Here is a 26,798-nt window from a genome sequence, read left to right as displayed (position 1 = left end):
GTGCGCTCCACAAACAATAAAAAAATTCTTCTTTTTCTGTCTTTGTGAATTGTGTGGGCTGTAGCCGCACCTGCATCCTCAAAGAAGCAGCGACAAGCGTGCGTCTGTCTGTTAAAGGGTGGTGTAACCCTCAAAGTGCGCTCCACTTTTAATAAAAAAATTCTTTTTTTTTCTGTCTTTGTGAATTGTGTGGGCTGTAGCCACACCTGCATCCTCAAAGCAGCAGCGACAAGTGTGCGTCTGTCTGTTAAAGGGTGGTGTAACCCTCAAAGTGCGCTCCACAAACAATAAAAAAATTCTTTTTTTTTCTGTCTTTGTGAATTGTGTGGGCTGTAGCCACACCTGCATCCTCAAAGCAGCAGCGACAAGCGTGCGTCTGTCTGTTAAAGGATTACATCGGTGACAGCATCCAAGTAGGCATGTCAGACAGTCCATACCTGTACTGGGAGGAAAAAGAGGCAATTTGGAGGCCCCTGTACAAACTGGCTCTATTTTACCTGAGTTGCCCCGAAAGAGTGTTTAGTGCAGCCAGGAACCTTGTCAGCGAAAGGCGTAGGAGGTTGCTTCCACAAAATGTGGAGAATATGATGTTCATAAAAATTAATTATCAACTCTTCCAGGGAGACCAGCCTCCAGAACGTACAGAGGGACCTGTGGTGGTGGATTCCAGCGGGGACGAATTAATACTCTGTGAGGATGAGGATGTACACAACACTGAAGAGGGTGAGGAATCGGTGGATGAGGAGGATGAGGACGACATCTTGCCTCCGTACAGCCAGTTTGTGCAGGGACAGATTAATTGCCAGCTTGTTTTGTGGGGGCCCAAACGAACCAATCATTTCAGCCACAGTCGTGTGGCAGACCCTGGCGCTGAAATGATTGGTTTGTTAAAGTGTGCATGTCCTCTTTATACAACATAAGGGTGGGTGGGAGGGCCCAAGGACAATTCCATCTTGCACCTCTTTTTATTCTTTGGGGCCTAGTTTTTCAAACTGCCATACTGTCTGCCACTGCAGTGTCACTCCTAGATGGGCCACGTGTTTGTGCCGCCCACTCGTGTCGCTTAGTATAGTCATCCACTACCTCGGTGCAACCTTTTGGACATAAAAACACTATTGTGAGGTGTGAGGTGTCCAGAATAGACTGGAAATGAGTGGAAATTAAGGTTATTGAGGTTAATAATAGCATAGGAGCAGAAAAACCAACACATTCTGTGATTTTAGCTGTTTTTATGCTTTTTTCCAAAAAATACAGATCCAAAACACAAAACCCAGAACCCAAAACACGGAAGGGTGGTTTTGACAAAACCAATCCAGATCCAAAACACGTAGAAAGATCCAGATCCAAAACCAAAACACAAAACACGAAAAGTGGCCGGTGCACACCCCTACAGATAAGTGGTGGTGTTGCTCATAGCAACCAATCAGATTCTGCCTATCATTTTCTAAATGCAATCGAGAATAGAGAAATGATACACATATCTTGATTTGGGCAACACCTCCACTTTTCATTTTTAGAAGCTTTAGTAAATCTACCCCATGGTCTCTTTACATTGCTGGATACCAGGGAGTCCTGCTGTTTGTTGTAAATGCATGTAGTAAAATGTACACCTCAGCAGATTGCAAGATGACACAAGAACCAGTCCAGTGTAGCTTAACCAGTGTGGTTTATTACGCAAGCAGTAGTACAGCCGTACTCACTGTTATAGTGGTAGAGGAGGAGCATGAAGAGGAGCATAGTTTATACAGATTAGCAGCCAGGTATGCAGTAGTGGTGCAGGTGCTGGTACAGCAGTTAAAAGCAGTTGAAAGGTCGCAGGTCTTTATAGCTAAGGGGGATATATCCGTCTCCACGCTGCCTGCGCTCAGAATACCAGCACCGGAATCCTGACAGCAGTCAGAATCCCGGCACTAGAATCCCAACTACCGGCATCCCGACGGTAAGTATTAGGTTTAGGGAGAGGGTTAAGTTTATGGTTAGGCATTAGGGGAAGGCTGCGGGGGGGAGGGTTAGGGTGCGGGAAAGGTGGGTTAGGGGTAGGGTTAGGAGTTAGGCTTATGCTACTTACCTTTGGACATTGGGATTCTGATTGTCAGGATGCCACTGCTAGTATTCTGACCGCTGGGATCCTGTACCCAACACCCGTCTCTCACCATGTCACTCATACACAGTAAGCAAGATGGTGCCACACATGCATAGTAATAGTACTGGTGCCAATCTTGGTAAGAGAATGAAGTATTATCCCTGGAGGAGTCACACTGCAGGCTGCGCTTTCTAACACTGTTAGTATGGCAATTAGGGGTATATTTACTAAAAGGCAGGTTTTCAGAAGTGGAGATGTTGCCCGTAGCAACCAATCAGATTCTAGCTATTCTCTTCTATAAGGTGCTAGATAAATGTTAAGTAGAATCTGATTGGTTGCTGTGTGCAACATCTCCACTTCTGAAAAACCCACACTCTAGTAAATATACCCCTTACAATCAGGTCCTTCCCATAGTAGTCCCTGTTCTTAGGATAGACAGTAGAGTAGAGGAATAGAAAGTCTTCTTGAGTTAGAAAGTAGTAGCATTAGAACATTCTTATAAGGCACTTGAACAGGCATATCTCCTGGATAGACTAGATTCTGCCCCGATAACTTGGCTGGTGACTCAAAAGGATTGGTCAAACCATCTATTATAAAAAAACGAAGCATATTCATTTATTTTCTGGTCATCTTCAATCTACAATAATGTGAATAGGAATGGTAGATACTTAGCTTACTTGGGGGCCTATCCATTAAACCTAAAAATTCTCTAGAGATAAGTAGGTTTAGAACTCGCATGGAGTTCTACCTAATTATAGGTGTAATTCATCATTTCACCTCTCCATAAGTATCTATTCCGAAAAGCTGTCATTTTTGCGATGACAGCTTTTCGGGAAATAGATACTTTTCCCTGCCTACACTACCTTATTGCATCTGGAAACAGTGCTGGGCATGCACTGTTACATCTGTAAAACCAGCGCATGTGCAACACTGCCTACAGATGCGTTAAGTTTGTGTACCCCCCCCTCCCCCCCCTCCGCTCACCTCCCTCCCGCCCCCCGACTTACCTGTCCGCGCAGCAGCCTCCGGCTCCGTCCTGCTGGTCTGTCATGTGGTTTCCCAGCAGACCACATGACAGATTAGAGAACAAAAAACTTTTTTTTTTTTTTTTCTAAACTTTGTTGAGCACACATGTCCGACCAGCCTCCGGAGCCTGAGGACGGAGCAGAGCGCCAGAGGGACTCGTCGGGGGACCTGCACACGTGGATACAGGTAAGTTGATTCTGCTATTTGCCACCTCACAGTGGCGAATAGTAACTGCATCAAATTCCGAAAATTCATAATTTTCGGAATTTGATGAATACCACAATTTCCACGGGAGTGTGGAAATTAATGCAGGGGAACTTAGCAAGGAGATATCTGTGATATCTCCTGTGCTAAGTCTGTTCATGAATACCAAAATAACGTTATTTAAGGAAAATGTCCTTAAAAAAGTTATTTTAGTGTTGATGAATAGGCCCCTTGGTGAGGGCGGAGAAGGCCTGTGCTGCGGCCCCATAGATCCTGGACACAGAGGGCAATACTAAAACACAGATTACAAACATTGCTGCTGTTTTTCTGTGGTATTATGCAGATATATATCAGTTCAGAGTAAGCTATGACCAGGAATCTCTTGCAGCTTACCTGGATGACATACTACACACTTGCCCTTCCTGTTTTCAAATGCCAGGGCAGAGGTTTCCAAGCTCCACCATTACAGTCCACATTTTAAGGATATCCATGTTTGAACACAGGTGACTTTATTAGTAACTCAGTCAATTTGATTTACCCATCTCGACTCAAGCGTGGAATTAATTAAAACCTGGACTGTAATGGCGGAGTTTGGGAACCTCTGTGCTAGGATGTTTCTTAATGCTCCACCTACCCTGGAATAGGTAGATCTAGCTGTGCAGTCTTTTCAGGGTGGTAAGGCCATAGGGATGGATGGCATGCCAATGGAGATTAAAAAAAAAAAAACTCAAAACACTGCATTCTACATACCCTAATATTCAATGGCCTTCTTCCTCAGTCCATGTCAGAGCCACTTATTGTGTTACCAAAGCCTAGGAGAACCCTCTGCTTCCTGACACTTAACACCCTACAGTATATCCTTGCTTCCCACAGAGTTCAGAGCTAACAATCTTACTACTTGTTTAAATCAGGTCATTACATATATTATCCACACAGATCATACTGCATTCATGTATGGCCAGGCCATGTCCGTGAATTATAGGAGATTATTCATTCTCCAGGTTTCCAACATAGCAGAGACTATTGCAGTTTTTTCTCCCTTAGATGATGCAAAGGATTTTGAGAGTAGCCCATCTTTCTCTGGGAACCTATTTAGAGATTTCTGGTGGGGCCAGTTTTGTTAAGCTGCTGTAATTGTATCCTATCTGAATCTGCGTGAATAGGTTCATATTTGCTCCCTTTTATTTAGAGGCACATGGCAGGGTCCAGCTCTATTTGCTATTGCGAGTGAATCCCTGGCCTGGTAACTGAGAACACACTAATGCAGAGGTTCCCTAACTTTCTTGAATCACACCACCCAAGAGTATCAGCGTTTTTCTCACAGCACCCTTAGGCCAAAAGTTTCTTATTGAGAAATTCTGCAAATATAAGGATGAGAAGTGCTTATTTGTCATTCTTATATTCAGTTATGTGGAGGTGGACAGTGTTTCACTTCTCTTTGTCCACATATTTTATGACTGACAGCCACAGGCTCCTGTTTTGCCTATGACATGGACCATAAATAATTTCATTTGGTCCTGTACCAACAGCCCGTGGCACCCCTGAAAGTGCCCCATGCCAACCCAGGGTGCCACAGAACCCAGTTTGGGGACTACTACACTAATGTATCGGGGGCCTGCGCCTAGGTCAGAGAGTGGGCACATACGTGTTGTATGCAGACAATATGCTGCTTTTCCTGTCTGATTATGGTGCCTCACTGTCTACCATGCTTGAAGTGGTGGAACAATTTGATCTTTTATGGCCTCTGTATCATTTAAACAGTGTTATTTTTCTGTGTTAATGTGTGTTAGCCGCACGTGCATCAACAAAGTAGCAGTGCCAAGCGTGCGCCTGTGTCATAAGTCAAGGGCCGGCTGGTCTGTTGAAGGGTGGTATAACCCTCCAAGTGCCCCAAAAAAGTAAAACATTTAAAGTGTTTATTTTTCTGTGTTTGTGTGCGCGTTAGCCGCACGTACATCAACAAAGGATGAGTATGACACCTTGCCTCTGAAGAGCCAGTTTGTGCAGGGACAGATTAATTGCCAGCTTGTTTTGTGGGGGCCCAAACGAACCAATCATTTCAGCCACAGTCATGTGGCAGACCCTGGCGCTGAAATGATTGGTTTGTTAAAGTGTGCATGTCCTGTTTATTCAACATAAAGCTGGGTGGGAGGGCCCAAGGACAATTCCATCTTGCACCTCTTTCTATTCTTTGGGGCCTAGTTTTTCAAACTGACATCCTGTCTGCCACTGCATTGCCACTCCTAGATGGGCCACGTGTTTGTGCCGCCCACTTGTGTCACTTAGCATAGTCATCCAGCTACTTCGGTGCAACCTTTTGGCCTAAAAACAATTTTGTGAGGTGTTCAGGATAGACTGGAAATTAGTGGAAATTAATGTTATTGAGGTTAATAATAGCGTAGGAACAAAAACAAAAACCCAAATTCTGTGATTTTAGCTGTTTTTATGCTTTTTTCCAAAAAAATACAGATCCAAAACACAAAACCCAGAACCCAAAACACGGAAGGGTGGTTTTGACAAAACCAATCCAGATCCAAAACACGAAGAAAGATCCAGATCCAAAACCAAAACACAAAAAGTGGCCGGTGCACACCTCTAGTAAATACTGGCTGCTTTTGCATGTAGACCACGAATACTGCACAGCTTTATTTTTACACTGCAATTTAGATATCAGTTTGGACACACTCCGCCCGAATCTAAATTTCTCTGCACATTTTACATCTGCTCCACCTGCAGTGCAGCATGGTTTTACCAAGATGATCAGTTACGTGCTGTTTCTCACTCTATTCCCAAAGCTGAATCAGGCCCAGAGTTCCAATACTAGCAACCATGCCATTGCTCACACCACATATACAGTAGTTATGCTTAATGTGCAACTTTATACCAATCCCTTTGTGACAAAAGTACTAATCTGTTGTGCCTGGTACACTGTGAGCAACTTTGTATTGGGCTTCAATACTAATCAGATGCAAAATTTATGAAGTACAAGTCGCACCAAGTACCTTGCGCAATATCGTTCAAAAATGCTAGGAGAATGAGAACACTAGGAAGCAAGTTTAGCATAAGTTGCTCTTGTCACGGTATAGTCAACCTAGTAAAGATGACTTTCCAGCTCAAACTTCTGTACGTTTTCCAGTAGTAGCCAGAGCTTATCCTATTTCAAATATTCCACCAAATAGATAGTTATTTATCCTCCCTACTCTGGGTTTACCAATGTCCTCGCGTTGAGCTGGCCACGCTCACATTTTCATTTGTATTTTTACGTATCCAAACTGGCCTATCTGCGCTGCGGACAGTAGCGGTAAAAGTTGTGCTCTCCTTGTGCTTCTGGTTAGCCAGAATGACTCTGATCACTATCCCTTGCAGGCCTTGCTGGGAGGTCAGGAGGCCAAGTTTAGGCTCTCCATGCTGCATCAGACTATCAAAATCTCAAATCAAGTTACTAAAATGTTGAGGTACTCAGGTCTTGCTTCCAACACACCTCTGTGGGAGTCCACTTAGATGCTAGAGCTTGAGAGATACATGCTGGTACTGTCTGGAGCTGTCCTTGTTGTCTAAGGGAGGGTGCTCTTAAATCCTTTGCACAACAAATTTAGGACCTCATTCAAAGCCGCTCGCAAAATGCGAGCACTCGCTCTGAATGAGGGCGGCCACTTCTTCTTTAAAAGCCGGCCTCCTGGACGCTCGCTAAGCTGTGGGTGACCACCCACAGTTTTAGTGAGTGACCAGGTGATGGTCGCGATGGTTGAGATCATCACGACCATCGGGGCTTGCGACGAGACCCTTGGGGTAGGGTCTCATCTCCCGCAAGCCCCAGGTAGCTTCCTGCTCTAACAGAGCAGGAAGCTACCTACTGACATCACTGCTGATGTCAGTAGGGCCACCTACAAACGGCAGGCGTTCCTTCAGGAACGCCTCCGTTTGTCCGGCCACCCCCCCTCTCCGCCTACAAATCAGGGCGAGCTGTCGATCAACATCGACAGCCGCCCCTTTTGTAGCGAGCCTGGGAGCGCAAGGCCTCACCATCGACCCGCTTGCGAGCGGGTCTGAATGAGGTCCTTAATCTGAGTTTGGGGTCCCAAATGAATACTTTGATCACGACGCAGTTCAGACATGCTTTGCATATTCAATTTCCTGATGGCTTACCTGGGTCCACCCTAATAAAAATGTCTTAGTTCTGCGCAAACTTGTCTCTTTCACTTACGTTTATCTTGTCAATGTGGTGCATGGAGATGCCTTACATGGGAAGGTGACATAGGGGCACTACTAGATAGGGGGCGGGGGGGGGGGATTCTGTACTGAGAAGTTATTTTACTTCTACCATTTCAGTGCATTTTTCCAACAAATTCAGTTTTTTACATAGGACATACTGTATCTTGCCACCGTGTGCCTTTGTAAATTTGGGTGTGCAGCTGATTCTAGCTGCCCTAAATGCAGACCTTTAACAGGGCAATTTTCCATCCTGTTCCGGCTACCGCCCCAAACATTTGATGTCATTATGTCATGCTGAGAGGGTGGGGCCAGCGAAACCAGGAAGAATAGCAGCTCTATAGGCTGCAGGGTGTCATTCCAGGCACAACGTAAGCCAAATGTAGGTGCTATAAGGCAGCTGTGGCACAACTTGCTCACTCCTAGTTATGGCACTGCTTAAGTGTTTGACTTAGGCAGGGGCCATAGGGGGCACATTCTATAATTTTCTACTGACCTATCCTGGGGTGAGTGACATATGGACCAGAGTTAGAAGGGCAATATTTGCTACTGCTGTGTCTCTTCAGACAGTCTTCTTGGCATTGTTGATGAAGTTCTTTTTGATAGATATACTAGACAATATGTATTTCATACCTTAGCATTAGTGAAGGTTTGCATAGGACTAGATTGAATGGTGCCCCTTGGGCCCTTCCTTTGCTGACTGGGTGTCCCTAGTGAATGAAACTGTAAGCCATGAGAAATATGTTTACACTGGTAGGACTGCTATTCTTAAATGTGACCGTATCTGGACAAAGTGGTTGTGATCCCTCTATGCTATCTGTGATGTTCAAGATGATGTTGCTGAGCTTCCATGGCATGGCAGCCACCGGGCCTTAATTTGTACATTCCTTTCCTATACCTGAGTAATTCTCCTCTGCTGATGACCATGCTCTGTTATCACATTGTTTAATAGCAGACTGCTCTCCCATACATTTATATTCAATGCCTATTCCGACATTTTCCTACGTTGACTCTTCCTGTTTATGTGCTTCCTTGTCGCTGTTTCCTTTTGTTCCTCTGTGTATGTATAATGCAAACAATTTCTCTCTCAAAATACTGTAAGCTCAATTTGAAAAGAAAAAAATTGAAGCATAAGAAGATTTTCTATTGTTGTGATAGAAAAATCATTTTTCCTATTGTTGAATATGATAAATAGACCCCTGAATCTGTAAACTCCATAAAACTATTCCTCCATACAACAGTTGAAATTCAGTATTATGGTACAGTATAAGCATTACAGATATTTTCTTTATTGCTTCTGTACAAAGTAACTGTTAAGTGTGAACTTTCTAACATTCATTCAGATTAATAAATAACAGTGGTCCAAACTACTCTGACAAAGATGGAAATTTGTTTTCCAATAAGTTGGATTCCTAAATGGTCAGTTGAAAATACTTATTTTCTGTATCTATTTAATAGGCTTCTTCTACCATGGTTAGTTTTAAATTAATTTGTTTGTTTCAAAAGTTGGAAGTTTAGGTTGTAGTTATTGGCTTTTGAGCTGGGCTACCTTATGTATATATGCTGGCATATGAAGAGAGTACTTGTTTGCTTTATAAATGGAACCTCTGAACTTAAACTGATATAGAAATTCTCAGTATTGATATTATTATTGGAGGGGCAACCAAAGCCCATCACCTACTAAGTGGTCTAGTCCATTTTGGACTTTGTGACAGGTTGCAAATATAATATTACTCCTTTTTCAGGATGTCGCTTTCGTGGTGTTGAAAGAGTATTTGTCAGCTGGTCGGTTTATTCAAGTGATCAGCAGAATGGATCAACTAAACTAAGGGTTTTCTCTTACTCTCAAACTAATTTTGGTTGTATCAAGTTTCTGATTTGTGCTTGATGCTATGTTGCATTCTGATTAAACTCAAATCCTACAAAATTAAGAGGATCATACAAATGTTTAACCAAAGAAAAGACCACCTTGATATCCACTGTGTAAGTGCCAGATGGATGAAACTGAAATTTAAAAAAACAATTTCACAACTTTCTAAGTAGCTTGAATGGTATGCGTATATGGTTGCTTATGGTTTTGCATGAGTTAATTTATATTATTTTGTACAGTGTTGAAGAATGTCCCAGTTTAAAACAATAGTAAACTTATACTCCCCAACAGCCCCTTTTTTGGCAGACCCTGAAAGGGGCATGACTTCACTGCAACAAGGGTATAGTTTAAATATATCTGGCCATGGTTTGGGCATATCATAGTAGGGCATTATCTGTGTTCTAATATTGCTTTTTGAAATGTTTGGACATATTGTAAAACAGGCAACTAAATTACTGTAAATACAATATAGTTTAGATGTTGGCAAAATGAGCACTGCTAAACTCTTTCACCTGGAGAGAAGTATTCAAGTCTGATAGTACATATTGTTCAGAACTTCAAAGTCATTGTTTAATATTTGTTTTTTATTTACTTTATTGTTATATAACGGCTTATGTCCAGTGGCACACACAGTGGGGGGTTCTGAGTCCCCAGAAAATGCGCTGACGCACCAAATAGTTTTTTTAGATGGAGACAACTTTGGCCATTTTTTGTGTTTCTTGTACTCTTCCGTCCAGGCTTACTATACCTAGCATTTTAACACTCACACAAGGGGACTCCTAGTGTAACAGCACAGCTTGCTAAGAGTTAAACGCACGCCTGTTGTTATAGGATTGGAGGAAGAGCCGACATTGATTGGCTGGGTTGTGTACTAACTCCTTACATACATGATCCCCACAACTCAAATATACTTTACATGCTGATCCCACCACTTCACATAGTCTTTAAATGCTGGGTTCCCCATTACACATGTTCTTGCCTGACCACCCAATACACCTACTCTTTACATGCTATGTCCCTCATCCCATATACTCTTTACATACCTGCTACCACCACTTCACATACTGTCTATATGCTGGGTCCGCTATTACACATTATTTACATGTCTGATCCACCATCACATCTTTACATTGGGAGTTGGATGATCTCATCTGTGTGGCAGAAGGGTGATTCTTGGAGTTTAAAAATGTAACCTCTGCGGTGGGGAAGGGGGAATTGGGAAAAAATTCTAGAACTCTCAGGCAGTGTCCTCAGCAATATGCATTAAGTTCAGAGAGTCCTGTGCATCACGCAGAGTTTTTGAAAATCTCAGTAGGAATAGTTTACTGTAGTGAATTTTTTCTGGTGTATATTTTCTACCAACAAAGTATTTAAGACTTGGACACCAGAAACAAAATGGTGGTATAGAAACAGTTCACGTACTCAAATGTACATACATATGTAAATGTCCCGTGCGTCACACAAAGTATTGCCTTCTTGTACTCTAAATATATGACAGTTTATTGGACACTTTCCAGTCCCCTTTAACCTTTATTCTTAGCCACGCAGTCCTTTCATTCCTCTAAAATTAGAAAAATGTATGTACCCAAAACCCCCTAAAATAATTCAGGCAGGTGCTGATCTCATCTTCTGTAGAATTCAACCACCAGGTTAAATTCAAGAGGCACACAGCAGACTATATAGTCACCTGTTCATTATGGCTTATTAGAGCTAATATAGAGAGTGAAAAACATTAATTCTATGTTAATGCTTCGATGTAGTTCTGAATTCTATTATACCACTTTATCACACACTAAATCATGCACAGCTGTAAAAAATACAGAATTCTTCACAACATTTAAACTAAATCTGCATAACTTTGTCTGAATTCCAGTCAGACCATGATAAACCTATTCCATATACAAGCCTGAATCCAAATCAGATACTGCTACACCTATAACCTGTTGACACCTCTGTGTATGCATTGTATCATGGTCATAGTGGGTGGGTAAGGCTATGCACTGCAAGTCTGCTTATTTCTGACATGGATTTATAGGTGTACACCTGCAGTAGTTTTCACAATCCTAACAGTAAAACTTCAATCTCAAAAAGAGTTTACTATTACTGAAGCAGCACCTTTCCTACATAAATATAAAGCAAGTGAATGATCAGAATGTTTCTTAGCTCAAATGATCTTCACACACCAGGGCAACGTCTTAGGATTTCACTTATCTATATTAGCATCTGATAAGAACTATATATTATAGTACATGGCTAAGTATATCCATAGAGATTCATTTTCCTGACTTGAACATATGAGTCCTAAAGCTGGGTATACACTAGACGATATATTGGACAATTTGTTGTTTTGAGGCGAATTGGAATGACAAATCGTCCACATCGGCCAGTGTGTACGCACTATTGCGCACTCCTGTGTGTCATTCATCACATCTTCAGATCTGCAGGCCGCTCGGAAGATCCAGTGGCCGACACCATGCTTCTGGATGTGGCGGGGGAACGAGATATCGGGCGATTGTACAGCAGCCCACACGATATAGCATGCCATTGTATCTGCCGTCGCTGGATACACACATTGTCTAGTGTGTACCCAGCTTCGATCTCTATACCTATTCGCTGTCACAGCACAGCCGAATCCAGGTCCCTCTTACCTGGTCCAGTAACGCTGGACTCTGGGCTGGCATGGGACAGCGGGCGGGAGATCCCCGGTGCCTGCTGTCAGCTGTCCTCCCCCTCCTCCTCCGGAGGCTGTGTGCAGGTAAGGACATGCACATAATTTGGTGTAAGCCACAGAAGGCGCCAAAATCAAGCCCTGCCTATATAAGGAAGTCTAGGAGAGCATTCCTGTGCCAGAGTATAGGCTCATTTACCATACTCTGGCATTCCTGTGATATTTCATTACCTGTTTCTGACCTTGGCTTAGTTTGTGACTCTGATTTCGCCTGTCCCCTGGTACTGCATCTGATATCTGGTTTTGACTTCTGCTATTCCCTGTGACCTGTTTACGCCTGCTCCCTGGTACCGTCTAGTCCGTTGGTTCTGACCCGGCCTGTCGACTAAGCTATACGTCTCCTCCACTGCATCCAGAGTTTACCAGCACCTGTATAAGGGAACCTATCCTGAGGGCCGCGACCTGTGTGTCGGACGCAGCCAAGTCCATACCTTCTTGCGAGGGTCCCTGGTGAATACCGCCAGCACATTATACTCTGCGCCTCAGGCAAAGGTCTAGCCAACTCCCTAAATACAGGCCGCATCCATAATCCATCCGAGAAGTGTGACATCCGCTAGCCACACCTATGTTATATTCCATAAGTCTGCTGATCCTATCATAGAACTTTCTTACTTATAACTTTCAGTTCCACACAACATTGACCAACATCAGTTGACTTTTCTCAGTTACTGTGTTCATTATTCCTTACTGAGGCAAAAATGTTGGATAAAGGCATTGTACATGTTGCCTTTCAGGCTAAAGTGCTCCTAGACAACTGTGACAGGCCTATGACTAGTGCTTATTACGGACATGTGAAGCTCAGTGTTGTAACAGAGGCCTGGGTTAAAAAAATGAATACTTGAAATTCTAATGAGAGAACACAATATTTATATTAATATGAATTGATGTTTCTGCATAAAATGCATGACTAAACCACCATGTTCTTAAGCTGACAAACAAAAATAGGAAACAGAAATTATTATTTTACACTGCACTAGTGAAATCCTCTATTAACAGAGGCAACGTGGATTTGCAATCATTTAATCCTTAATTTACAGATTTGATTTGAGTTTCACCTTGGTTAAACCGCATCTTAGAAAATAGACAACATTCAAAATGTACCATTTGTTCCTTGGAGAAACTATAATCAAATACTGCAGAGCAACATGCTTCAGTGGTGAAAAACAAACAACCAAAAAAAACATACAGATGTACAAACCGTATGTAATGAAAAATAAATGCAAAATGAAATGTTTGCACCAGCTGCTTACACAATTCATTATTGAGTCGTAAAAACACAGACTGAAAAAGAAATGGTGACCAGGTAACAGTACCACATAACCATAGTGTGATAATGTAGCTCAGTATGGCATCTTTGCCTTCAGTGCTGATACAATAAGTAATCATCTTTGCATAATGCAGTGAAACTAAAAGTGTGTGTTATGAGAAATTCATTGTTGCTTGGAGCTTATGAAAGATATTACAATATAATATAATATGAAATTGTTATGATAGGACACTGCTTCAGGTAAAATCAAATATTAAGCCATGTAGATTGCTAGAAGCAGAGTGATCATTATACAGAATGGAAGATTATTAATCAATAACTCTACTCTTCTACTGAATCCCATCTGCAGACACTCATTTACTGACCACCTGTAAAGCTAGAAGATGATTTTAATGTTTAGTGGCTACATGAGTTAATAGAGCTACATGGAACAGCTTAAAGGCATAAACCAGAAAGCATCAAAGCTTCATTAACATGTGCTAGCAGTGCAAACTTACTTTCATATGATGCTGTAGTGTCATGTGCAAAATTTATATTCATTAACCTTATGCATTTAATAATGCACAGTTAAAATGTAATTGGTGCTGACCTGGAAATATTGTGAATAGATAAAGAAAGACCACAAAGTCCCTGAATATGCCCTATCCTGAATAAAGATCATGCCTGGATTGTCATTGTAACCCTAATTTCCTCTGGAGTCAAATAATAGACTATGGGTGCTCACCATACTTCCCTACTTTGAAAATCTCCTCTCTGGGAGAAGCCCAGAGAGAAGATGCAGCTGGTCACTTCAGGGATGGGGTGGGACTGTTACATCATTAGGCCCCACCCAGTCACTGCAAAATGCAGTAAAGGTTTAGTCCATGGGGAGGGGTAGAGCTAAAATGAAGTGATCACATCATTTTAGCCCGTCCCCTCCCTACAGACTGGCAATTCCTGGTATTATCTCCCCATCTTGCCCACTTCACTAGGAAGTGGATGGGATGTGGTAGATCCATCCACTCTTCTAAAGATGCAGAGGACAGCCTGAAAATTCAGGAGCCTCTCGCACCTTCCAAGAGACTAGGCAAGTATGGCACTGCTTACATGAATGTTAGATATAGGGTCTGTGTCTGCGCTGTCTCTAGCAAGATCAGCATGACTAAAGCTAAGTAAAATAACTGTTTGAACTTACATTTTCTCTATTCATCTCTTACTAGTGACAGTTTACAGTGGCAGAGTGTGAGAGTCCCACCGCGATTTCTCCAGCATCCTCTGCATAAAAATAATTGCCTAATTTTGAATTACATACATAATACTTAATAACCTATAACACCATGTTTATTCACAGCAAGTAATCACTGTGGTTGGTATAAACTTACCCAGGTTGTGTATCATTTGTCACACAATGATACGTAAAAGTTCCAAACATCTGAACTCCAAGAATTCCATAAAGAAGCAGAAAAAATAGTAAAAATATGGAAACACTCCAGATTTGTTCTCCTGATCGCCTAAAAAGAAAGACATATGTATATAAAGTTATAACATAAGTTCAATGCACTTTACAATTAAATTGTTTATATAGCAAAAGTTATTCCCTAAAATAGTATTACAAACATATTTTACTATTACCATTTAATCATTTATTAATAAAAGGTGTCATGATGTTCATCACAACTGTACAACTTTATTGAATCAAACTGAGACACAATGATCATTGAGTGGACAAATGTTTTGTACTTTCAAGTATACTTAATTTGACCTCTAAAATTCTTTGTATCATGAGAAAAAATGTCGGGCATTAGGCACAGCCATGGCGAAGGTGTGTTGCTGTATTTAAGAAGATTGTTTAATAAATAATATAGTACAGATGAACAAAGCTTAATGGAAAAAAAGTCATATCAAGACTGTGTGTCTATGTGCACCATTCATACCACTTACTTACCACACTTCACTAATACAATACAATCATAGTGGTAGGTGTTTGGTTACAATAATCTGGCTTGTTCTCCTCTCTAGGGGAAGGTAGAATTACATTAAGCTTATTCTAGGATATATATCTGTACTGTGTGTACTTGCACATTAAAAGTCTGACCATTTATCAAATAAATACAAATCAGAATGAATAACTTTTTATTACTTTATGATTCATCATTTTCATGTTTTAAATATAAATTTCACAAGTATTTTTTTGTCGATGCAAGCAATTTTATAGAATGTGAGAGTGCTCTGCAGTGGCACTTTCTTTTAATACCATGCTAGAATACTACAATACATATATATTATATTCTATGATCTATATTATGGAAATTATCATACGGGGTAAGGCAGAGTTATACACATTTCACTGGCATCTATACACCTGACTAAAGAAATCGAACTGGTTTTGAACAGGGCTTTCTCATCTAGGCAAAGTTCAGTGAGGGTGTGCGGATGGAACTGCAGGCTATATAGACGTAGATAAGAGCAAAAATGCAAGTGGACAGGTCGCTTAACAGTAAAACGCTATTATGAGTACTTTAAAAATGCTTGATTACAGAGCTCTGTATGACTGCCACCAGGCCGGAGGAAGACTGGTTGCCATCAAAATGAGGTAATTGGGTTTCTGCAGCACCCTTTATGTGGAAATAACATTTCTCTTTCATCCACTAGGGGACACTGGAGGTTGCTTACGCTGGGTATAGAGGCGTGGATAGCTGCAGCTGGCACTTTAAATAATTTAGCAGTGTGAAGCTCCTCCCCCTCTATGCCCCACCAGCCCTCAGTTTAGAAAATGTGCACTTTGGAGCTGGTCACAATCTGCTGTGTTCCAGCAATACACTTATTTTTTATTTAGATTTATTTTTTTCTTTACATCTTTTACACTTGATGGGTACCCTTCGCCACCTCTCTAAAGGTGGGGTCCGGGTACCCGGCGCCCTGACTTGTTAGAAGCAGGAAGGAGTGCACAGTGCTTATACTAAAATCACTGACAGCTCCTTATCGCCACAGCACATCTCCAACAAGAGAAAGAAGTGCTGAAGCTGAGAGAGCCCTCCGGGGAACGCAGTGAGTATGTGGCTGCGCATTCCCCGCTGCTCCCCCCCCACCCCGCGCTACATCGCGATTCTAGCTAAGTCCAAGTGACTCAGCAGGTTAATGCTATTAAACAGTCCACTACCCAGGTACTTAGCGCTACAGCGCTGATATCTATTCAGCCTCCACTGGTAAAGAGGGTGCCGCGCGTAAGTGGCTGCAGCATAGTGGGGCTCACGTGTCCCCCGCCCGCCGGGACCTTCACTGCGGCAGCGGGGCGCTGTATGCCGGCGGTATTACACGTGGGAGATGGCAAACACTGTCGCTGCTCCCACACGCACTTTCCGCGGCCGCTCTCCTCCCCCCGCTGAGAGCTTTACTGCGGGAGCAGGGGGCACTGTAAAAGTGTTGGATTCTCCATTTAACGGAGCTAAAAGCCATTTTTGAGTCCTGGGGACTTTAAGCAGGGGGCGGAGCCTATATAGCGCGGGCTCTCTCTCTGTAAAGGCACGGCAGAGAACTGTTATGAACAGCGTGTATGCCGTTTTTCACTCAACCTGCACCTCTCCCTCATAGAGGTAATGTGCAGCTGTCATGGCTCCTGCTTCCACTACAGGATCCTGTGCAAAGGACTGTAAGTGATTTACACTGAAAACAGAAGGCTGGATTCCTCTGCTGCCATCCCTGTGCTGCAGGACATTTACATCACCTGACTACAACCCTGGTAAAGAGGCTGTAAGTAACTGGGGTGTAAGTGCAGGGGAATCTGATCTGTGGGAAGGGGGTACCTCCTCCTCTGTGTCCCAAACCAGCCTTCTTTGTCATTTCTGTGTCTTTTCTGTTTAAGCTGGGTGACTGTGTGTACCATGTCCAGCAGAACCAAGGCTTCTCAAAAGCTGTTCAGACCAAGCCGCATGCTACTGGGTCCATGTTATGTGATGCTTGTATAACAATGGATCTTCATATGACTATTACTGACTCATCATCTCCTCCATGGGCCGCTGACATGGTAGGAGTTATGTCAGATGTAAGGTCATTGTTAGCTGAGGCTCAGTCTCCCTGGGTGGCTGGGTTAACCAAACACCCTGGTACAGGTTATGGGTACAGCGGTGTCTGCACCCTCCACTTCCTATCAACGATGACACAAGAGCGTACTCTAATGACTGCTCTCCAGTCGGAAGAAGAACTCATCGCCACGGAGGATACCGAAGGGGGGGGGCGGTACCCCTCAAGAGTTAGAGTCCGCCTCTGCCGGGGTGGAATCTCTAATTTTTTATCGGTCAGAAATGTCCTTAATTTACCTGAGGATATGTTTCCTGCAATCCAGGAGTGTGAATTATTTCAGAACAACCTAAGAGCTCGGCTGTTTTTCCTTTTTCATAGCGGTTCCAAATTCCACGTTCCGTCAAGCCATCCTTTTGCATCATCCATGATGGAAACACCTCCTCCTGTAGATGCGTCTGTCTCCCGTCTCTCTAATAACGGCACTTCCAGTGCCGGGAATTACAGTGTTAAAGGACCCTTCGAATAGTAAGTGGGAGACAACACTAACAAGCAGCGGGGGGCTCAATTAGAGATATCTGCGTATGCTATTTAGGGCCGCAGACCTCTCTGGTTGCGCGCTTGGCAAGCGGACGTAGAGTCCAAACGTGCGGTGGAGGGTTTACCATTTACTGGTGACATGCTTTTGGCCCGGAATTGGATATCCCAGGCCTTTGGGGGTAAGTCTTCTTTCCTCCCATCTACTGCTCCGGCTCCCAGAAGAGCTTACACCTTAATTTCATGGTAGAGCCAGAGGTGCTCCCACGCAAGCTAGAGGCGCCAGAGGTAGAGGTCGCCCACACACTGTTGCAGGAGCCATAACCAGCTGAAAAACAGGTGGCATGACGGTCTTCCACCCCACCTGGGGTCTCCTGCAGTGGGAGTCCGCTTGCAGAAATTTCAAACCGTGGATTGGCAGACTAATTTACCTGGGGTACCGAATAGACTTCAGAGTCCCCCATCCACCTCGGCTCTTCACTACCTACAGACAAAGCCAGGGTTCTACAAGAGGCTATCCAATCTCTAATAGTGTCATCTCTACTTCTGGTTCTGGAGAATCAACGAGTTATGGAGTTTTTTTTTCTACTCTAACCTGTTTGTGGTGCACAAACCAGTTGGTTCGGTCAGACCCATTTTAAACCTCAGGTCCTTAACCCTGTATCTGAGGATGTATCGTTCCAGAATTGGAATCTCTGCAGTCCGTCAGGGGTGAGACCAGGGGAATTCCTTTTATCCCTGGATATCAAGGATGCCTATCTCCATGTTCCCATTTGGGAACCGCATCAAACTTTCCTGCAGTTTGCTATACTGCAGAATCACTACCTATCTCGAGCATTACCGTTCAGGTTATCCTCGGCTCCCCACATTTATACAAACTCATGTCAGTCATGATTGCTTTCCTTCAGTCATTGGGAGTGAACATATTCCCTTATTTGGATGACCTATTACTCAAGGCTTCACCAGTAACCCTTCTCTCAGACCATGCCTTACTGACATATCACAATTTAATCCAACACAGTTGGATAATCAACTTCAAGAAATCACATCCCTATCCATCCCAGAAGCTCCTGTTTCTAGGCATGATCTTGGATACGGCATCAGAGGGTTTTTCTCTTCTGATAGACAAAACCCGGGATATCCGGTTGTTAGTTCAGTTGGTCCTCAGACCGAAGAAGGTGTCCCTACTTCTTTGTCTGCATCTCTTGGGGGGAAAAAATAAATGGTAGCTGCTTTCCAGGCACTACAGTTTGGACGGTTCCACTCCAGAGTGTTTCAACCGGACCTCCTGTCACAAGACTCAGAATCTCATCTGAGTCTTGTACCTACAGATCTGTCTGAACCTGGTTACCAGAGGGGCTCTCCTCTGGTGGACACAATACAATAATCTTCTGGCGGGCCGAAGATTCGGAGGGTGGGATTGGACTATCGTAATAACGGATGCCAGCCTTCGAGAATGGAGAGCAGTAAGTAGTCCTCAAGTATCACTTTCAGGGTAGTTGGTCCCCTCTGGAACAGAAGTGACCCATAAATGTTTTGGAACTCAGAACGATTTACAATGCTCTTATAGAAGCAACAGAGTTTCTAAAGTTTCGTCCGGTAAGAATTCAGTCCGACAACGCGATGACTGTCACTTAAATCAACTGACAGGGTGGGACTCGAAGTCGCATAGCCATGCGAGAAGTAACTCAGATTCTCCCGTGGGCCGAAAATCAGTCAGTAATCCTGTCAGCGGTATTCATCCCGGGTGTGCACAACTGGGAAGTAGATTACCTAAGTCGCCAGGACATCCATCCCAGGGAATGGAAGCTTCTTCCAGACGTGTTCTATGCACTGATTCATCGCGGGGGTGGGGGGGTCCTCAGGTGGAGCTCATGAAGTCATGATTAAATCATCAGCTCCCAGTATACGTGTCAAGAACTCTGGATCCGCAGGCAGAGGTAGTCGACGCTCTGACAGTTCCATGGATCCACGACTTCATTTACCTTTTTTCCTCCGATTCCTTTTCTTGATAGTCTTCTCAAGAGAATACAACACGAGTCTGCCTCTTTCAGTCTAGTGGCTCCAGGCTGGCCTCGGAGAAGTTGGTTCTCGAACCTTCGGTCCCTATTGGTAGACGACCCATGGGCCCTTCCTCTGCGGCCGGATCTTCTTCAGCAGGGTCTTTTCGTCCACCCCAATTTAGCGCAGCTGAGTTTAATGGGGTGGCTCTTGTAACGATATCTTAAGACATAGAGGCATCCCAGACTCTGTTATTCCTACCATGCTGCGCGTCAGGAAGCCAGTTTCGGCTGCACATTATCATCGAATCTGGCGTTCTTATATGTCGGGGTTTTCCAATCTAGGATTTTTCATCCTGACTGGATTGGATTATGGCTTTCGCCTTGGAACTTTAAAGATGCAGGTCTTTGCCCTTTCCATTTTCTTTCAACGGTAATTGGCCCTCATTCCTGAGGTGCAGACGGTTCTTCAGGGGGTCTTGCATGTGCAGCCTCCTTTTGTACCTCCGGTAGCTCCTTGGGATTTGAACTTAGTGCTTCTGTTTCTTGAGTCGCCCTTGTTCGAACCTTTGGAAGCGGTTGATCTTAAGTACTTGTCCTGGGAGACGGTCATCCTCTGGCTCTAGCTTCGGCTCGTAGAGTTCCGGACTTGGGTGCTCTGTCCTATAAGCCACCTTACCTTGTGTTTCATGCTGTTAGGGCGGAACTTTGGACGGTAGCCGCCTTCCTTCCCAGGGTTGTGTCAGTTCCCATATCAACCAGCTTATTGTGGTTCCGTTGTTGGTGGAGAACTCGGGTGATTCTTCTACCTTGGGGGTGGTTAGAGCTCTCCACATTTATGTTGTCAGGACAGCGTCCCTCCGTAAGTCAGTCGCTTTTTGTCCTATGATGCTGTTCGGAGGTGTTGGGCAACTCTAAGCAGACATTGGCACGTTGGATAGGTTGACTATTCATCAGGCTTATGTTAGTGCTGGACGTCAGCCTCCTTCGTCCTTCTCGGCTCATTCCACACGTTCTGTGGGTGCGTCGTGGGCGGCCGGTAGGGGAGCCTCCATGTCACAATTGTGCAGTGCGGCCACTTGGTCTTCTGTTCACACGTTTGAAAATCTTTTTTAAAGATTTGACAAGTTTGCTGCTTCAGCATCTCGTTTTGGCCGTCTTGTTATACAGGTTCTGCAGAGCGCTCCCACCCGTGGGGAAAACTTTGGGACGTCCCCAGCGTAAGCAACCTCCAGTGTCCCCTAGTGGATGAAAGAGAAAATGGGATTTTGGTACCTGCCGGTAAATCCTTTACTCTGATTCCACAGGAGACACTGGACGCCCACCTCTGCGCTCTTAACCTGCCTGTTCGGTTTGTTCCGTATGTTGTATGTTTTCATTATTGTGTGATCTTCTCTCCCTTTTACTCCGCTTGTTCTCCATCTCCTCTCGGTCTTCATTTTCTAAACTGAGGGCTGGTGGGGCATAGAGGGGGAGGAGCTTCACACTTCTAAATTATTTAAAGTGCCAGCTCCAGCTATCCACGCCTCTATACCCAGCGTAAGCAACCTCCAGTGTCCCCTGTGGAATCAGAGAAAAGGATTTACCGGTAGGTACCAAAATCCCATTTTCAGCACTGGGACATATAAATTGATTGCTATTTATACAGTGATAATTAACAACCTGGTTATATAACTAGAAGTAAAGAGGATCCTGAATCACCATCACAAATGGCCTGAATATTAGGGCAGTTGTTTAAAGTAAGTCCCACTCACCACTGCTCTGCGTAGCAGAGCAATGGTGAATTGAATCACACACCCAATTACCATGGTGTTAGTGGCATTCAAAGGGCAGGGAACATAATGTAAGTGCTGGTAGCATGACTACACCCCATGTCATGAAAGCTCTTCAATATTCCCTGAGCTGTAAAAAGTCCATCTAGCACATACAGTAACTTATCTACCTCCCTGTACTGAACCCATTGCTTCATTTGTAGATGAATCTTTAAAATATTATTACATATTATCAGTGCTTGTTTCTGATGGCACCCAATGGTACCAAGTACAAGTACATTTTATCATACAAAAATGATTTTTAAAACATATATGTCATATATAATTATATAACAATTATGTTTAAACATTTAAGACTATATGGGGTGAAAAGTGTCGGAAAGACCTTGGAGCTAAGCAGAAGTGCTGGAGCTACGTTCCTGTACATTCCAGCATAAGTGAAGCCCTGACCCAAGATCACACTTAAAAACGAGAAAACCATCACTGTATGTTGCCCTGGTGGAACCAAATTCTTCTTTTCCATTTTATGTATGACCCGTAAGTGTTTATATTTCTTTCCATACATACAGAACATTAAGATGTCAAGGATGTGCAGCAAGTTATGCTTAAGAGTATTTAATCTCCACACAATCCGCATTAATTTTATGATGACTGAGAACATGGAATTAACTCGCTTTTGTAACAAATAAGTTAGATGTGCAGCTAAAGAGAAAATATAAGCTGAGAACCAGTAATACACAGAAACAGCATGAACATTGCACCTGCATTGCCAGCCTTTTAAGGGCTTCCTAAACTCACCTGTACCTCTCATGGAAATACAAAATTTTATGTCGATAGTCAACATGTCAACGGCATAATACTGCCATGGTTGCAATGTTACTTAAAGCATTTTAACCGTGTTGGCATTATATAGTTAAACAATATGGAAAAACACAATTAAAATGCTTTAAGTTACAATACAACCATGTCAGCATTCTACCGTCATCATGTCATCTGTTGACATATTGAGTTTCGACATTAAGACTACTTCCCCTTTTGTGCTTGTCGGCTTCAATAAAAGCCCATACACACCACAGTGTCCAAGTACCCTGAGCACAGTTGCAGATATTGTCTCAGAATAAACTGTTTTATTAGTGGAATTCCAGAAATATTTCTAAAGCTATGCTACATATAGTAAGGTCCTATCTTGTAAGTTCCTATATTTGCATGTTACATTTTTTAAGCGTAAAATTATCTGATTTAAACAAATGACAGCCCTAAAGATATAACATTTGTGTGATAAATATTAGTTTTAATCCGTGACAAATACTGTAATCAAAGGTTGTCTATTTGATATATTGTAGCATTATTCATAACATAGTATCATGAATCTCTTTCAAAAAGCTGTGTTTTGTAATGGGCACTAATATTTGTGTGGTGATCAATAGGATGGTATCTAAAGACACTTTCTAAGTTTTCAATTAGTGGCGATATTATCACCCATTTTCCGGCGATATTATCACATCTGCGATAATTTATCAACGATTTTTCAGCCCCCCTAATGATACTTTGTGAATTGCGTACTTTGGTGAAAAACAACCGCTGAAATTTCGGTCAAAAATGATATTTTTTTTTTCATGAAAAATGCATTTAATGTATTGGGGCTGGTATTTCGGAGGGACATAAAGATGCGCCAAGTGTTTTGCACGTGGCTGGCACAGGCGTTTTTTTTAACAGTTTTAAAAAACCACCTGTGCCAGCCACGTGCGATGTTTAAAACACTTGGCGCATTTTTATGGTCCTCTGAAATACCAGACCCAATACGTTAAACGCACTTTTCACGGAAAAAAAACAAATTTGACCGAAATTTCACCGCCCGTTTTTCGCCAAAGTACGCAGCTTACAATTTCTTTTTCGCTAAAGTATCATTAGGGGGGCTGTCCAAAGGGTTCTGTAAGAAATCTCCAAATTTTTACCCAAAAATAAAGATTTTGCTAATTTTTTTCGCCTGCCCTAGGCTGGAGAAAAGTTTTTTTCAGTTTTTAGGCGAAAAACGCCAGTTTTTTGCCATCGTCTGTGAAGATGGCCGATTCGCAAACAACGGTGAAAACAGCCGATTTCGCCTCTAATTGAATATTTTGGACTTTTCGCATGCCGGATTTTTTTCGCCGTCATCGCTAGTTTTGGCACCTGAAAAGTATCGTGCTTGTCACCACGATGCGCCATATTCAATTACTAAGGACGCGAGAACATGTCCCGGCGAAACTGAAATCAGCGAAAAGTCCTGTCAGATTTGGGGAAATCACCATGACACCCCCCAAAAGATGCACTGACATGGGGGATCACTATGGATACCCCTGAATAGCCCTGCTGAAAGGTATTTGGGGTGGTTAAATGCTCTCAATTGCTGATATTTAGCGTCTTTGCACAAGTGGTGAAGAATAGCAATTAGCTTTTTTTTGGGCAAAAATAAGTAGTCCCAGCAAATTTGGGGTACATAAAAATGGGTGCAAGCATGGTTAAAAATCGCTAAAGTGCGTTTTTAAAAAAACGTTAAAAAATGCACCTTCAGCAAACACCTGCAAACCAAAAAACACACGGGGCATACTTGGGGGACCCCCTGGAGTCTATTTCGCTAGTTTTTACGTTTGTCCCCAACTTTCTTTTTTTTGGCCCCCAAAACAAAGTACTTTTTTGGGGTGTTCGAAAGTATTTTTTAAACTTTTTTTGACGCAGTTTACCTTTGGGGGACCGTCCCAAGGCTCCAGGGATGTTCCCACAACTTTGCACCCCAAATCCCCAATTCTGCACTTTTTTCCATTCACAGGCGAATCTTTTCCGATGGTTACAATGCGCAGACTTTTCGCACCGGAAAAGTTCTCTCCTGGCAAAATGACGTCACCGGTGACAACTTTTCACCGATCTCAGCTTTTTGACGGCAATTGAATATGGCCCTTAATCTACTTATTTGTATTTAGTTAATTAAAAATTTACTATGGTATTCAGTTAGAGGCGAAATCGGCCATTTTCGCCATTGTTGGCGAATCGGTCGTCCGATCGGCCGCGTTTGGCCGATTTCACCAACAATAGCGGAAAAACGGCCATTTTTCATAGCCTAGGGCAGGCAAAAAAAATTTGCAAAATCCCTAGTTTTGGGTAAAAATGTGGGGATTTCTTACAGAACCCTTTGGACAGCCCCCCTAATGATACTTTAGTGAAAAAAAAGTTAGCAAGTTGCGTACTTTGGCGAAAAACGACTGCTGAATATTTGGATGCGCCAAGTGTTTTAAACATCGCACGTGGCTGGCTCAGGTGGTTTGGAAAGCCTGGCCCTCCGAAATATCAGTCCTAATACATTAATCACATTTTTCACGAAAAAAAAATTTTTTTGACCGAAATGTCATCTGTTGTTTTTTGCCAAAGTATGCAACTTACGATTATTTTTCCGCAAAGTATCATTAGGGGGGCTGTCCAAAGGGTTCTGTAAGAAATCCCCATATTTTTACCCTAAAATAGGGATTTTGCACATTTTCCCCCTTTTTAAAACGGAGAAAAGTTTTCTCCATTTTCACATGAAAAATCGGCAATAAATTATCGCCGATGCGATAACAAAATCGGCGATATTATTGCGGGTGCGATAATATTGCCGCTAATTGAATGTATCCTCCATGTATAAAAGAAGTCAACCTACATAAAGGCACACACATTTAGTCATGATCCTGAAACATATATATATATTGTTGCTATGGCAGCCATGTGAGTAAATCAAATAAACATCTTACTTTAAAATATTTGTTATCCTAGATCTTGGCAGTTCAAATCGGAAATAAATACGAAAAGCACGAATCATAATCAGAGGACGTGGAATACGCAACATTCCCCATGGAGACATCTGGTCTACAACGTCTGCAATTTCAAATACCTGTGTACAAAGCAAATAATAGAATGAATGATGAAATCCACAGGGGTTTTTGTTAATTAGATATCCATACAAATAAGTTTAATACAGGTCTATTGGTTGGTGCGCAACAATTAATTAACAATTGCTAGAAACTTTAGAAGCAAGTTTCTTCTTGGATTCTTAATTTGTCTTACGCTTGGGTTCTGTTCCAGCCAATGTTAAGATGCGTATCTACTCCTAACGGGACCAGATTAACAATGGGGCAGATGGGAATACAGCAAAAGGTCTCCATATAAAAATAGGCCCATCATCATGACAGCATGATGAGGACCCGTCAACCAAATGACCACATGGTTAGCCATAAATCACAAATATTAAAATTGCATTTCTATTTTCCTTACAAAATTATACAGTTTTTCTACTTTTCCGTATTTGGGGCTGATAGTGTAAGCAGTGTACATGACCACGTGGCACTGGTCACAGCTAATTCATATTCTCACAATAGGCCCTTGATTATTTGAAGCCCCAGGCCAAGTAGGTCTTAATCCGGTCCTGACTCCTACGGGAACATTTACTGTTGGTTTTACAAAGCTGAAAATGATCAGAAAATGATAGGCTGGTTTAGCATTTATTTCTGTTGTTGCTTTAAATCCATTGGTCAAAGCAGCTGATCATCAGCCGCTTTGAAAAACCACCGGATAGTAAATCTAGTGCCTAGGCTCATCACAAGCCACTACTTAAAAAGATAATTTTCTATTCACATGAATCTGTTTTTCTTAAATATATGTTTATTGAAGATCAACACAGAAAGATAATGCAACAATAAGCAAACAATCTGAGAACAAGATTAAAAACAGACAACAACATGCATATTTCTGTGAGTCCCATTTTTGGGGGAATATGGATAGAAGGGGGGCAAAGAAAGAAGGGGGGGGAGAGAAAGGAGGTGAAAGTTAAATTAATGGGGAACTAGCATTGATGAAGAACAACCAGGGGCCCCAGACCTTGTCAAAGGACTTAGAGGAGTGGTCATGAATTCAATGTGCTGTACCAGACAGACCCTATGAATAATTGATTGAAGGGTGGTGGGAGACGGCTGCTTCCAGTCAGCTGACAGGTGGCTGCTGAGAATGTGCCTGATTCGTTTATTTTGATGGTATGTGGCCTCGGGATGGCCAAGGGTAAAAGAAAACAAATAGGATCCATAGGGATTGAGAGTTGGAGAA

The 26,798-nt window shown here is 42.7% G+C and overlaps 1 protein-coding gene across 1 annotated transcript in view; it reads right to left on the bottom strand.

Moving 5' to 3' along the window:
• NALCN (sodium leak channel, non-selective) overlaps window positions 1–26,798 on the bottom strand; it is a 665,599-nt gene that overhangs the window by 525,698 nt on the left and 113,103 nt on the right. The window contains exons 5-6 of the mRNA XM_088456607.1: window positions 25,454–25,593; window positions 14,749–14,877 (exon numbers count right to left, since the gene is read on the bottom strand). Of these exons, the coding sequence (XP_088312733.1) occupies window positions 14,749–14,877; window positions 25,454–25,593 (269 nt within the window). The remainder of the gene's footprint in view (window positions 1–14,748; window positions 14,878–25,453; window positions 25,594–26,798) is intronic.

This window comes from Taudactylus pleione, unplaced genomic scaffold (genome assembly GCF_031769625.1).
Source record: "Taudactylus pleione unplaced genomic scaffold, aTauple2 ptg000041l, whole genome shotgun sequence".
NCBI lineage: Eukaryota > Metazoa > Chordata > Amphibia > Anura > Myobatrachidae > Taudactylus > Taudactylus pleione.
This window is presented reverse-complemented; position numbering and strand designations above follow the sequence as displayed.